This window comes from Zootoca vivipara, chromosome 2, assembly GCF_963506605.1.
Source record: "Zootoca vivipara chromosome 2, rZooViv1.1, whole genome shotgun sequence".
In the NCBI taxonomy this organism is placed as follows: domain Eukaryota; kingdom Metazoa; phylum Chordata; class Lepidosauria; order Squamata; family Lacertidae; genus Zootoca; species Zootoca vivipara.
In genome coordinates, this window is record NC_083277.1 from 77,481,620 (window position 1) to 77,496,281 (window position 14,662).

A 14,662-nucleotide genomic window follows, 5' to 3' on the forward strand; every position below is an offset into this window, starting at 1 on the left:
ATGACTGTGCCTTCCTTACTGGCTTCCATGAAGGAAGTGCAAGGGCTCTGGGAGCATCCCAGAGGCAGGCAAGGAAGATGCAGTCATGCTCACTGGGGCCTGGGAAGCTGCCGGGGCCCTTCCACGACCTTCCCAGACCCCAACAAGCAGCCTTAAAGGGAGGGGGCAGTTCCAGGGGTTCCTGACTGCATTACTTTGCCTTTGTACTTAAAATAATTCCTGCTGGCTGAGGACTCTCTTCATTCACCCACAGATCAGCCTGAGAAAGGCTGCCTGCAGCAGCTCAGTGTTTCCAGGAAAGATCAAGTCTCCAGGGTTAAGTCACATACAGGCCATACATGATACATTACTTCCTTAGCTAGTGCAATCCATGACTAACTGAGCTGTATTAGATCACCCTCTTTATTTTCAGCTCACATTATCGAAAAAGCCGAAATTTCCTCAGTTACCTAGCATTAAGGTAGAGAAGCTATTCTCAATATGTATAGAGTGTAAAAAACCTGCCACCTCCCTGAGTTTAATACTTGAAAGTCGGGGCCTTTAAAAAAAAGGCAGATTTCAGAGATATTATGAAGCCTCTATGGAAATTGGTATGTAATCTTATACTTCAGGCTCCATTCTGATGCTGTCTCATTTCACTCAGAGAGCCACCTCCGGCAAGAGACGGGAAGCCATTTAGAGCTCCCAAGTTTATTTTCAAATACATTTTACATTTTATATGCAGTGGGAATTGCTTCTCATCTGGTGGACCCCAGGTTCAGAGAGAAGACACAATCACACAGCTGCATTTCACAGGTAAAGAGAACACACCAGCCAGCCAAAGAGATGAAAAAACCAGAAGGGGTCTACTCTTCGAATTCATTGGCTTTTATATGTATTGGAATATATATTAAATATTACCATCCCCCAAGCATATTAATTTATGTGGAACATATTCAGAAGTGATGAAATACTTCATTTTGCAACATATACTTGAAGGAAATTACTTTTCATCTGTGCATTGATATGCATGCGAAATTTTCAGCTCAAGTTGGAACCCAGAATAGGCTGGGAGATGTTCAAATCTAAAGGGAGTGAAGAAACCACACTAGTAGTTTGCTTTACATTTAAAACTCTAGAGCCAGGCCGCTATCTTATCCATGTGCTTTATGTCAGCTTGTGCATGTCAGACTCTGGGAACTTCCCCATGGTTTGCTAAAGACCAGGTTAAATTAACTGATCTTGCAGTGAGACACAAATCAGCAACCTGGATCTATTTATACCAAGCCTCCCGTGAGAACAGCTTAGTGTAGCCAGGAGAACCTGGATGCATTTTAGCTGACCTGAAAGTGACATGGACTGTTCAACCAAGCTGACACTGGCTCTTGTCATTCATAATGCAAAAATATGCTTTAGTGCTGCCATGTGGACAATACTGAAAAAGCCTGAGCAACATGTCAGGTTTGTGCACCCCCTTCTTCTCCCCATTTATGGTTGGGAGGAAGACTTTAGCAGATTGTAATTTTGCTATTATTGAATCCCATCTTATTCTGGCTTTCAAGCAAGGGTCCAAAGTTTGTTTAAATGCAACTATGGATACTGAAGCTAGTTTATTAAGTTAATACAAGGGAAGTTAATAAACTTCCATTCATGCACACAAAGTAGACAAATAGCCATAATTTGCATTATTTGGGACTCAGGCCATGTAATTTCCCCCAAGGAATAAGCTTAAAAATTCACCACCTAGAAAGCCTTTCTTCAGTAAAACCAAATCAGACCATTACAACCTGCAAGGGCAGTGTGTTCTCTTCCATATACAACAACCCTCTCATTCCTAATGCTATCAAACATTTCATCTAATTATTCGGCTATTTAGTTGGCTGTGCTCCAAGAGCTGTCAGAAATACATAGTGGCTAATTCTATTGCACAGCCTCCTTATATAACCATTTTAGCCTCAGCTAATGCATTTATGTTTTATTATAGAGCTTGCTTCAGAAGCAGATTCAGCAAACAGCTGGAATCTTCCAAGAACCAGGACCCCTGGATATTCAGTCTGGATCAAAGCTCTAAGCTATTAAAAATTACAGACAGAGGAGAGGAAAGAAAGCAGGGGCTCTAGGTCTTGGCCAGCAAACTTTCATAAGGTTTTTAATTTACCTCCCTAACTACATGGAATAGCTTTCACATAAACAGAAGGATTTTGGCTCTCCGCTAGGGGAAGCCTAGTGCCCCAGAAGTGGATCTGGCTGCTGGATGAAAGCTGATCACAGGCTGCACCTTACAGTCCGATGGTCATTGATTCCTTCCCCATCCCTCTTCAAGCAGCTAAAATAAAAGTTAAAATAGAGAAGTAAAAGCAGGGGATCTTACCAGTTCTCTGACACCATATTGTTTCTCCACTTTGACCTTTAAGTGCCTGAAACACTCCTCCATACGCTCATGGAAAGGACGAAGGTTATCTGAAACTCTCCTCTCATGGATCTTAATTCCAGCTCCAAGAAATGGAATCTGGGAAGAAACAGCAGGAAGAAGTTTAGCCACGTTATCTCCCTGATCTACAGAATGTGTAAAAAATATCCTGCCACAATATAGCCAAGAATTGTAATATATTTGCCAACTGACTTTTCTCTACCTCCTTAGAAACATTTGACAGCAGTTTGGCATCTTACTGTAAACTGAAGACAATTCTAAATAATAAGAGGTAGGTGGTGCAGCAATACAACAGTGAACACATTTACAAAACTAAGTAGGGTCCAGTACGGTTTCAAATTGGATGGGAGACCATGTGTTGAGATTTTTGTATTGCAGGAGGTTGGACTAGATGACCCTTGGGGTCCTTTCCAACTCTGCAGTTCTATGATTCTGTGTGTTTCCTGAGGAAGATCACAGACAATAAGAGGTTTAGATAGATGGAGGCTTTATTACATTTAATGTAGTTTCAATACACATAATGAGAGCAAGGACTCAAAAGCGTTAAGGGCTCTGAACATAATGTGCCAGGGCGCGCTTAATCAGTCCAGATTAGTAACTGGAAAAATATGCTGCAGCAGACCACCATTTCACTTTATCCTGTGCTGCCTTCTTCTGGTGTACTGAGTTAGTTGAATCCAGCCCTATGCAAACAATATTTAGACATCTAAATGAAGGAAAGACGCCATTCCTTATGCCTGAGATTAAATATTTTCTTGCATACACTTACAGCACCCACAGAATAAACACTCTGGGTAACTATCACAGCAAACGGCATTTTTCTTGCTGATTCACAAAGGAAGGAAGAAACTGACAATTATTGGTGCTTACGCGGGAACAGACTGGAAGCAATAAACATTTAGCTCATGAAAAGGAAGCTTTGCCATCACGCTGCATCTCTCATGTAGTTTTGTTGCAACATTAAATGTTTGACAAGAACATAAAAATGAAAGTGATATTTCCAGGAGATCCAATTGCTCTCAGTTTTCCCATCCCTTCATGCTATAGCTGCTAATAACAATGGAACCAATGAGGGCTATTTCTTTCCAAAGTCTGAGCAAAAGCTATGCTCTTTCTATGACATTGCCTAGTATCCCTCTCTAAACTCCTGCAAGGTAAGTTTTAAATTCAATATTTCTCTCTTTCAAAAATAATAATAAAGCATTTCGAGAGAGAGGAGAAATATCAGATATTTAACTTTATGCATGGAGGGCCCTTTGATACATGCACATAATAACTGCTTGCATAGTCCTCTTCCTCTATAATCCCATAAGCCTAGTTGGATACTGAAATCATGCATATAGGGCTTTCCCTAGAGTCCCATGTGCACTGGAAGTTTCTGAATTAGTTAATCTTTTTTATGATACAAACCTTCTTTTCTGTGTTTGCCATTAGCAGCTGGCCTCTTCCCTTTATCTTTTATTTCAACAATATAGGCAAAAGTGTAACATCAGCCGTATTAGAATCTACTTTGCCACCTTGCTGAATCAGAGCTATGCTATTGAAAAGTGAAGGATCACTTCAGAGGTCATTTTTAAAATCCTGCTAACTGACTCATTGGAGGTTTGGGATGATTTTAGCTTTTTACCTGCTCTTCTCTGCAATCTACTCGATTGTTTTTGACAAGGGTCAGTGCACCATTCCACATCCCATAAACAATTTTTAAGCTACTCCTCAAAATAAAAATTAGTCTATTTTGTATGTAGGACACAAAATGGGACTCTGCTTCTACAAAAGGAAAAATACAAATGTAAAAGACAGTTGTCAATCAGCCCAGGACAGATTTCTGTTGGAAATCAGAATACAATGGTACCTTGGTTTTAGAACAGCTTAGTTTATGGACAACTTGGATTAAGAATGCTGCAAACCTAGAAGTAGGTGTTTTGGTTTCTGAAAACTACCTTGGAATAAGAACCGGTTGAGTGTGTTCCATTTGTAAATTGAGTCCCCCGCTGCTGTGGGAAAGCACACCTTGGTTTAAGAATGCTTTGGTTTAAGAACGGACTTCTGGAACGGATTAAGTTCATAAACCAAAGTACCACTGTAATTTTTAATGGTTCCCACTGAATACTTGCTATGTAAATAGTACAACAATTTACTGTTGCTGGTTCCTCAGCTATAGTCCATTTTCCTACCCTTGCAGGGTCAGTATGGGATATATATTTCCTATCTTCTTGTAGGACGTTAACACTCCATTGAGTTTTCACAAAAGCGTATAATACGTTAAACAGGCAGTAGAATCTTCCATCAGAAGCTTAATAAGATTGGCTTCAACAAAGGTTTACAGCAGGGATCCCCAAACTGCAGCCCTCCAGATGTTTTGGCGTATAACTTCCATGATCCCTAGCTAACAGGACCAGTGGTCAGGGATGGTGGGAATTGCAGTCCAAAACATCTGGAGGGCCCAAAGTTTGGGGTGCCTGGTTTACAGAATTGCTGCCAAGGCAGGCCATCATACTATGCAGCTATGTGCGTAGGTCATAGAAGCACAACCACACAACTGGAGGTATTTTGGAAATTTGAACTGCGCCTGACCACTTGGCTAAACTGACATATTGATATTAAATGGAAAGAGCATCTTATTTGTTCCATTATTTGTATATAGTTGTAGCAAAAACTTCTGAAAGATCTCAAGCTTGGTGCACTTTGATCTCCTACCCACAGCTATACCTGCCTAAGATTACAGCCTAGCACTTGATCTGTACACATATATTTTAAAACAATAGGATAGTTTCCTTTCCTATATGTTATAAGGTAGGGGCAAGTTAATGGAACTTTATGGATCCTGAATCTAGATGTTTAACTCCTAAAATGCTTTGAAATTGGCCAGTAAAAGCCAATCAGTCTTTGGATGAAAGTGATCAGCTTTTACTATTTCCATTTCCCCTTATTTTGTGAGATATTTCACAGCAATAACAAAAGGGAAAGTTTAAGTTCTATTGAAATCAATGGAACAAGTTAGCAATGACAAATGTAATTTCCATTGATTTCAATGAGATGTAAATGAGAGTAAGGTCCTTTGAATTGGGTCCACTTGTTTTTCCACACAATCCCATGAGGTTAGATCAGGGGTTAGCATATTTTGGGCAAAGAAAGTCCAGAATATGTCAACTCAACTTCATGATGAGGCTGCTCTTTAATCCCAACTAACACATTTAAAGAATTTTATTATTATTATTAAAAGCCTTTCTGAAAAGCTCCTCGGTAATATTAGTTACATACTGCAGAGCCAGTCAATTTTATTCTCTATTTGGTTACAAAAATATATTAGGAGTAAACATGTGCATATTATACAAGTAAAATCACATTATGCTGCTCTACTAGAAACAAGATCAATAAATGAAGAGGCAGGGAGGAAAGAAGAAAAGGCTTCAGAGAATTGTGCCCAGCATTGTATTACCTGCCAAGCAATCAAATCTTTAAGTCTATTTAGTTTCTCTTGATCCTCAGGGTGGTCCCTGATGTACTCATCAGTGAAGAAAGCCTGCAAGCAGAAAACAGATCATTCCGTCTTTCTTCCTCACATTAGAACAAGCAGTGATATCTCCAAGGTTGTGTTGTTGATATAATAAATCAAAGCAATATTTTAATTTTAAAAGCAACTATTAAAAAACCTTACCTTCTCATATTTAGCAAACCCTCCCATGACGGCAGGATCAACAATTCCATTCAGAAGCATGGACAGAGGGTTAATTGGAAGGTTCTCATCACTTTGGTATTGGTTAACCATGGCCAGAATCTTCTCATTGGTCATAGACATTGTTTCAATAGCATTTTCCAGGGGGCTAATGGTAGTCTGTGGGGAAATAAATCAAGAATATAATTTGTGTAATCTGAAATTGTACTACCTTTCAATTAAATAAATAGATGTTCTGCAAAAAATAATCTTGAGTGAATTCTGCATTCAAAATGCAGGGTCGACTCCAAAACATATTTTAAAATACATCAGAATTGCCAATATCAAGGAGGAGGGAGGGAACCCAACCCTTGTTAAGTACTACAATGAATTCACTGATAACATCATGTGTTGTTGTTGCTTTGTTATTTATTAGATTTATATAACGCCCTTCATCACAAGATCTCAGAGTGGTTCACAGGATAAAAATACAAGGTAAAAACACAAGAAAATAGTTAAAACAAAAACAACAAAGCAATAAACCCCCTCCCATAAACACATTTAAAAGGCTTTAGAATATTAATCAGCTATATAAAGCAAAAATAAAAATAAAAAATTAACATATAGCACTTAGAGCAACTACCCCCCCGCAAAAAAAACAACAACACCCACCCAAGTTAAAATCCCATCCCCATTAAAACCATATTTTTAGCACAAGGGGCTGGCCATGCCCTCGTGCTGGCACCCCCAAAGTGCCATCCCCAAAGGGACAACACCCTTTGGTGTCTCCCCTTCGGCCTTCCATTGAAATAGTGCTGAGTGTATTTAATGTGTGTTTTTGTGAGTTAAACTGTGTGTTAATTCAAATACACACCTGTGACATAGCGATAACTTCAAACCAACGCAGGATTCCAGGGAGCTTGTAAGCAGTAACAAAGGATGTTCTCTCAATCCACATAGACTATTAAAAGACACACAGAGGGAATAGGGAGTAGTGAAACCCTAATGTTAGGATGTTAAGGCTACTGGAACAAAAATGTAAATTATAGCAGGAAGCTGTTCCCCTCCTTGCCCCACACCAGCATTCTAACAGCAATAAAAATTCAAACATAGACATAGCTGCCAAGTTTTCCCTTTTCTCACGAGGAAGCCTATTCAGCATAAGGGAATTTCCCTTAAAAAAAGGGATAACTTGGCAGCTATGTCATAGAAGAGGCATCTTTCTTAATCCAATTTTAAACTAGGCCACTGTTATGCAAGCTTTAAACATAAAGGGAGAGTCAAGCACAGAAAAATAAACAGGGTAGTGGAGTAAATAACATATTGGATTCTGAACCAAGATTATCTGGAGCAAAAGATTCATGGTATGTCATGACCCACAAATCATTTATTACTTTATCTGCCCTGGATATTACCAGTATACCCATCAGGAATAGTGGAAATATGTTCTCTTTGGCAGCAGCATTCTATGTAGTCAGGAGGGAATGCCCGTTTGTTTCCTTCTCTGGCCCAATTGTGATTAAATTTATCTCCCCAAGTAGAAGGTGAGACTAGGCCCAAGGAACCGACCGTTTTAGAAGACCAGATTCACTTGGCTCTAAATCTATTGAGGCACCCTACTCTTGTCCCATTTGTATGCTGATTCCAATTTTTCTGCTAGTAACACAGCCTGCAATTCAGCCGGGGCCTTTGCCACACATCACCTCTGCACAACTAATGTATGCAATCTTGGTCATTCTGAAAACATAACTGGGGGGGGGGGGGAATACTTACAGCAAATTCGTTTTCGGGGTCAACAGACCCTTTCCTGACTGGTCTTGAGTAGTGGAATCTTTGCACATGGTTACACTTGTAAAAGCTGAAAAAAAGAAATATTACAAAACTCTTCAATTGCATGTTTGCTTTACCTTCCATTGAATGTGCAAGTAAAATAATTAAATGCATTTTGTTTGTTTTTTAGTTACAGTACAGTGAACTCATTACAGGCAGCTCTGGTCCATATTGCAAAGGTAACATTGGAGTGAAGACTCAGAGGCTAGCAGTTTTGGGGTGCAGGGAGGAGAGAAGACAGAAAAATGGGGTGGGAAGGGGACTTGCATTAACTAACAGAGTGATTTGGCACATAGGGGAAAGTGAAATGATGACACTTGTTAAAAGTATTATACGAAAACAAAAACAAAAAACGCCAACATTTTCTAAGGTCAAAAAACAAGTCTATCCAATGATTCTGAATAGCAATTTGCTGAAATCTCACTCTGCAGATGCTGCTGTTTCCTGTTGCCAATCTATCAATCCTCTCTCCTACGCCTTTTTTTATGGACAGACATAAAGCACTATGTTTTATGGTGAGCTGTAAATGACCTGGTGAAGCAGATGATATTTTCCTTGTTGATACATGTGATATTTCAACCACTTTGCAGACATAACAAGATCACCTCTTGTGACAATTCCACTTACAGTGCGGAAATCTAGACACTCAAAACCATGAAGCCATAAAACAATTCTGGTTTGCAAAGGGTAGGCAAGCCTTGAAGGAAAAAATCTTACTGAAAGTGATGCAAGAGCACCAGAATCCATGTTTTTTAATGGTGCTCCATGCCCTACATTCACAATTAAATTCAACTGATTTTCATAGCTACATGAAAATGAACAAAATTGTTCTCTTGTTTCTTTAAAATATTTTCTTGCCAAAATTAACTTTTTATTTTCTGTTCATTTCTGTTCTAAAAATCTCATCTGTAATAATTGGTTTCTGAAAACCTCCCTCTAAGAGACAGCAAATGTATTAGGGTAGGGATGTTCCTATTCCCCCCCCCAATAGTTATTTTTAATTTTTAATATTTTTAATATTGTCCAAATGTTTCTCTCTCTTTTTTTTTGTGTGTGTGTGTATTGTGCCTATTATGATTTTAGAATACCATAGTGACTGTAAAATACATGCAAGTTAATGTAATAGGTGCTGTTTCCTACCATTGGACATGCAGCTGTTTTCTATTTCTACTGGATATTTTAGCTATTATTCAGGGTGGATAAAAATCAATGATTTAAATCAGATTTTTTGATTTAAATCGATTTTTTTATTTAAATCAGATTTTTTAAAAATAAAATGCTTTTTGAGGAAAATATATTACCATCCAAAGGTTATTCCATCATGAAATAAAGATTAGTTTTTTAATTATGTAGAATAAGGTTGTATATGTTTAATTTTGGGGGTAAATGAATGCCATTAATCCATTCACAATGTCATGCTCTTCCAGAGGTTTTTGTAAGATTATTGGGCAGTTTCTCTGCCTACAAGATATTATCACAGATGCTTGGTTTACTTTTGCAGTTCTCAAAACTGAATTTGACTCAACAGAGATCACATGCCTCTTCTTCACAGCAAAAATGTTATAACATGAACAGAGTTGAGAAAAAGGCCTTAATCCTATTGTTCTACAAACCTATGAATACAGAAACAACCCCTTCAGTGCTAAGTTTCAAGAAGTTCAGTGAATAGAATAGAAACAATATTTTTCTGATTGTTTGGAGTGGACAGTATTTAAGTTTTTCATGTGTAGGCTGGGCTGACAGTCTAAGTTTCTTAAAATATATATATTTGTTTTTGTTTAGCCAAATTAGTTAACAAACATGGATGTTTGTTTAAGCAAATAACATATGCTGTAATGTTATTCAGTTGAATAAATCTATTTAAATTGTTATTGTTAAGGTAATGGTTATTTTTCTCCTTCCTAAGTACAACAGTAAAGTTGTCCAAATATGAATGATTAACCTATTAAACTGGGGATAAAAAACTAATATGAAAAGTTGTTATTCTAAAAATCTTCATCTACTTGCATATTAAAGTTATACCAGCAAGAATTAGTCGTTATGTAGAAAACTATGATTTAAATCAAGCCTTACTGACTAGTGATTTAAATCGTGATTTAAATAGTTTGATTTAAATCAAATCCACCCTGCTATTATTTGACTCTTTGTTGTGTACAGTGGTACCTCGGTTTGCAAACGCAATCCGTTCCGCGGAGCACTTTTGCGGATGCAGATCGCATCTGCGCATCCGACGCCACGAAACCCGGATGTAAACACTTCCAGGGCCGCGACATTCATAAACGGAGGTTTTCTTAAAAGGAGGCAGTCGTAAACAGAGGTTCCACTGTACCCACGTTTCCATTCAACCCTGTCATCAGTAAAACAAAGAGCAGGGGAGAAATGTAGGCTATGATATCTTTTCTACTTTGATTTTCCACAAAGGTTTTCAGAATTAAACATGGATAACTATTAATAAGAAGTGTATGCTTCTTATTAATTTGTTGCCATTCAGTCAGTCAGCCACATAGAAGGCAAAAGTGGGGAAGGCGGACACAGTTAAGCACACATGAACCAAACTGAGAAGATAATTGATGCCCCCCGGCCTAGTACTATCTACTTTGACTGTCTTCATGGCAAATATATCTCCAGGGCTCTTTCTCAACCCCAATACCTGAGATCGTGTTGAACTAGAGAGGCTAAAATTTGAACCTGAGAACTCATGCTATTTCACTGAGTGAGGAGCTCTGGACTGTAAAGTGGCAAACTAGTCCGCCCAGAAGATGGAAGATGTTGGATTGCATATATCATTTTTTTATAATAATAATAATAATAATAATAATAATAATAATAATAATAATAATGGTGATGGTGATGATGATGATGATGATGACTCTCTTAATCATGGTGACTGGAAAACACCTTTTTAAGTGTGTTTCTGAAGTCAAGATAGTGATATCTGTTTCAGATCCAGCTGTCTTAGTTTAATTATAAAAGTCTATGTCTAGAAAATAATGCAATCCTATATATGTCTGCTCAGAAGTAAGCCCCACCAAAATCAATGGTAAAAACAACCAACAAGTCATGTGGCACCTTAAAGATTAACCAATTTATTACGGTATAATCTTTTTGTGGTCTGTGTTTCACCTCATCAGCTACATGAAGTGTTTCCTTGAGTTCCAGTGGAAAACTCACAGGCCAGTTTCCCAGAACAGCACTATCCATGTATAAGAGGAAAGCTTGGGGGAACTCCAGGGCTCGCAAAAGTACAAATATAAGGCAGGAGATAGGCTCCAAACTGCTCAAGGAGGACCAAGCAGGATCAGTGGGCATGGAATACAAACTGACTTGGAGGAAATGAAAAACTGGGGGCAAAGGCATGGCTGGGTGGCATCCTAAACAAGAATACTCTACTGTGCAACGTTTTGTTGCAGGTCCTGAATGTATAACTCCAAACAGTATGAGGTGCTGAATATATAATACTGAATTGCAAGAGTCTTTGGATAGAAGTGCACAGTGATACAGTCATTGTTTATGAGCTAAGACAGGAAAAGGTAATGGGGCAGCAAGAGGAGGGAAAGACATTTAACTGGCAGCAGGAAGTGCACAAAATCCATGCAGACCTAGTAGCAGAGGGGCTTGAAGAACGGGTAGCCAGATGGACCATGTCTGTTCAAGACACCACCACCACCACCACCTATTAATTATTTGTACCCCGCCCATCTGGCTGGGTTTCCCCAGCCACTCTGTGCGGCTTCCAACAGAGATTAAAGGTGAAGGGACCCCTGACCATTAGGTCCAGTCGCGGATGACTCTGGGGTTGCAGTGCTCATCTTGCTTTACTGGCCGAGGGAGCCGGCGTACAGCTTTCAGGTCATGTGGCCAGCATGACTAAGCCGCATCTGGCTAACCAGAGCAGGGCACGGAAACGCCAACAGATATTAAAAATACATTAAAACATCAGTCCGTAAAAACTTCCCTAAACAGGGCTGCCTTCAGATGTCTTCTAAACGTCAGGTAGTTGTTTATTTCTTTGACATCTGATGGGAGGGCATTCCACCCACAGGGCGAGCGCCAGGCCCTCTGCCTGGTTCCCTGTAGCTTTGCTTCTCGCAGTGAGGGAACCCCCAGAAGGCCCTTGGTGCTGGATCTCAGTGTCCGGGTAGAACGTGATGGGGGGTAGAGACACACCTTCAGGTATACTGGGCCGAGAATAGGAAGTCAAAGGGACAGACAACTGAAGTTTCTGAGCCCAGAGTGTGCAAAAGGGGAGAAAGAAGACAGAGGCACCTGTGTAAGTTTAGGTGACTCAAATGGGAGCAGTTATGGAGAAGGAAGATAATGGAAGGGAAAGAAGGCATCATTGTACAGATGTTGTTGCCCATGAGGTGCATGCTCATTTGGGTGACCTGCTATGATCATAAACAGCAAACTGCACATGGGCGTAGGCAGGGGGGGCAGGAGGGGGCAGCTGCCCCCCCCCTAGAAGCAAAAAATAATAATGTATTTTACAGACCATAACCAGCACTTTTCCCCTCCAAAAACTGAAGTGGAAAGGGCTTTGCTTTAGCAAGAGCAGCTAAGTCTCCGCTTGCTGGGGGGGGGGGGACACAGCAGTAACAAAAACACATCAAATAAATAAAGCAAAGTGGCTACCAGTAGTTAAGCAGTTAAGACAATGGAGCAGATATCCCCAGGCAAGATTCGATAGCTGACCATTTCACCCTATTGTTCTTAAATGGGAGTTGTTAATGAGCATTCAGGAGCATTAAGAGTTCTATTGGCGATTTAATGAGGGTGCAGACTCAGAGGATTCAATTTGACTAAGGTGGCTCTGCAAGGCTAAAAAGAAGTGAATAAGAAAGGGGGGAGGCTGTAGCTTTGACAGACACAGTGATGTTTATAAAAAGCATTGGTGTTCCAGTCTGCCCCTCCTCCTGCATCTGTATACTGTAAATCAGGGGTGGCCACCTCCCAAGAGACTCTGATCTACTCAGAGTTTAAAACTGGGGGTGATCTACCCCCTTTTGGGGGGTTCAGGTCAAAGCTGCTGAGTTTTTTTTAAAGGAAGGGAAGCCCTGTTTTTTGGGGTTTAGGTCAAACTTGTTGAGCTTCTTTTAGGAGGGAGGGAGGCCCATTTTTGTTTAGGGCTTCAGGTCATAGTTCAACTTTTTTGAGGGAGGAGGAAAATTTTGGGTGAGCTTTTTTTAGGGGTGCCAGTGACCTACCAGTGATCTACCACAGACATCCAGTGATCTACTGGTAGATCACAATCTACCTGTTGGACGTGCCTGCTGTAAATCAAGCAGAGAGAAAGCTGCTTACAAGGCTCCTGTACATGCAGAGTTCCAGCATCACAGCGTCACCCAGAGGCACCCACAAATATGAGTTATCCCTCTCTCTATTTCTTCCTTCCTTCCCTCTCTCTTCCATCCTTAATAAAATACGGGGGGGGGCAGATAAGCCCCACATAGAAAGCCCATCAACATGGGGGGATGACTCTTTCAAATACGGTATTTACCAGTAATTGGGGGGGGGGAGAGGCACCTGGGCCTCTAGGAGTTGGCTGCTATGCCTAGGAGTAGGACAATTCAAGAAAGCAGAACGATGCATTTGGTATGGTAATATATCAATAGAATCGTAGAATTGTAGTCGGAAGGGACCACAAGGGTCATCTAGTCCAACCCGCTGCAATGCAGGATTTTTTTCCTAAGGTGGGGCTTGAACCATGGTTGAAATATTATGCTGATATGCAGCAACACCTCAGAGCCGTCGTGGCTGCGGCCATGCCTTGCCCCGCCCTCGCCCGCCCTTCCACCCCCTCTCGCCTGCCCGACCCTCCTGTCCTCTTGCTGCAGAGTTATCCCTCTCTCTATTTCTTCCTTCCTTCCCTCCCTCTTCCATCCTTAATAAAATACGGGGGGGGGCAGATAAGCCCCACATAGAAAGCCCATCAACATGGGGGGATGACTCTTTCAAATACGGTATTTACCAGTAATGGGGGGGGGGGCACCTAGGCCTCTAGGAGCTGGATGCTATGCCTAGGAGTAGGACAATTCAAGAAAGCAGAATGATGCATATGCTATGGTAATATATCAATAGAATCATAGAATTGTAGTCGGAAGGGACCACAAGGGTCATCTAGTCCAACCCCCTGCAATGCAGGATTTTTTTCCTAAGGTGGGGCTTGAACCATGGTTGAAATATTATGCTGATATGCAGCAACACCTCGGAGCCGTCGTGGCTGCGGCCGTGTCTTGCCTCGCCCTCGCCCGCCCTGCCACCCCCTCTCGCCTGCCCGACCCTCCTGTCCTCTCCAGCCAAGCAGGGTAGCCGCCAACGCTACCAGCCCCAGAAGCACAAGGTGGCCGCTGCTGCCGCTGCCACGATGTCATCAGGCCCGCTGGCCCTTTAGCCCCGCCCACTTCGTGGCCCCTCCCCTTCCGTGCCTTGGCACCGCCCCTGAACGACCATGGCTTGCCCCCCCCTAGTTTTGATCCTGGCTACGCCCCTGAAACTGCACCTTCTGCTCCCTCCATTCAAGCTGCTTATGACCTGGTCTGGTAAAGATGACACTGTAAATGCGTACACACATACAAGTACACACACAAACACTTCTATAATTACTTTTGTGTGGTTACCAGTCTACTGGCCCAGAGCTAATGCAACATTAGCAGCAAGAGGGAAGGCTTGTTTCCCCACTAGTTATTTCTACCCAGGTCTATTTCCTCACTACAGTGGTACCTGGGTTCCCGAACAGCTTGGCTCCTGAACAAATCAGCTCCTGAATG

The 14,662-nt window shown here is 41.0% G+C and overlaps 2 protein-coding genes across 5 annotated transcripts in view; one reads left to right on the forward strand and one right to left on the reverse strand.

The window, feature by feature from the left end:
• The window catches only part of KCNMB1 (potassium calcium-activated channel subfamily M regulatory beta subunit 1), a 312,631-nt gene that overhangs the window by 254,390 nt on the left and 43,579 nt on the right, over positions 1-14,662 (forward strand). The window lies entirely within an intron of this gene.
• Positions 1-14,662, reverse strand: part of DOCK2 (dedicator of cytokinesis 2) — a 261,176-nt gene that overhangs the window by 10,382 nt on the left and 236,132 nt on the right. For all 4 annotated transcript variants that reach the window (XM_060271722.1, XM_060271721.1, XM_060271723.1 and 1 more), the window contains 5 exons: positions 7,839-7,923; positions 6,940-7,026; positions 6,069-6,245; positions 5,850-5,933; positions 2,351-2,488 (listed from right to left, as the gene is read on the reverse strand). In XM_060271722.1, the coding sequence (XP_060127705.1) occupies positions 2,351-2,488; positions 5,850-5,933; positions 6,069-6,245; positions 6,940-7,026; positions 7,839-7,923 (571 nt within the window). The remainder of the gene's footprint in view (positions 1-2,350; positions 2,489-5,849; positions 5,934-6,068; positions 6,246-6,939; positions 7,027-7,838; positions 7,924-14,662) is intronic.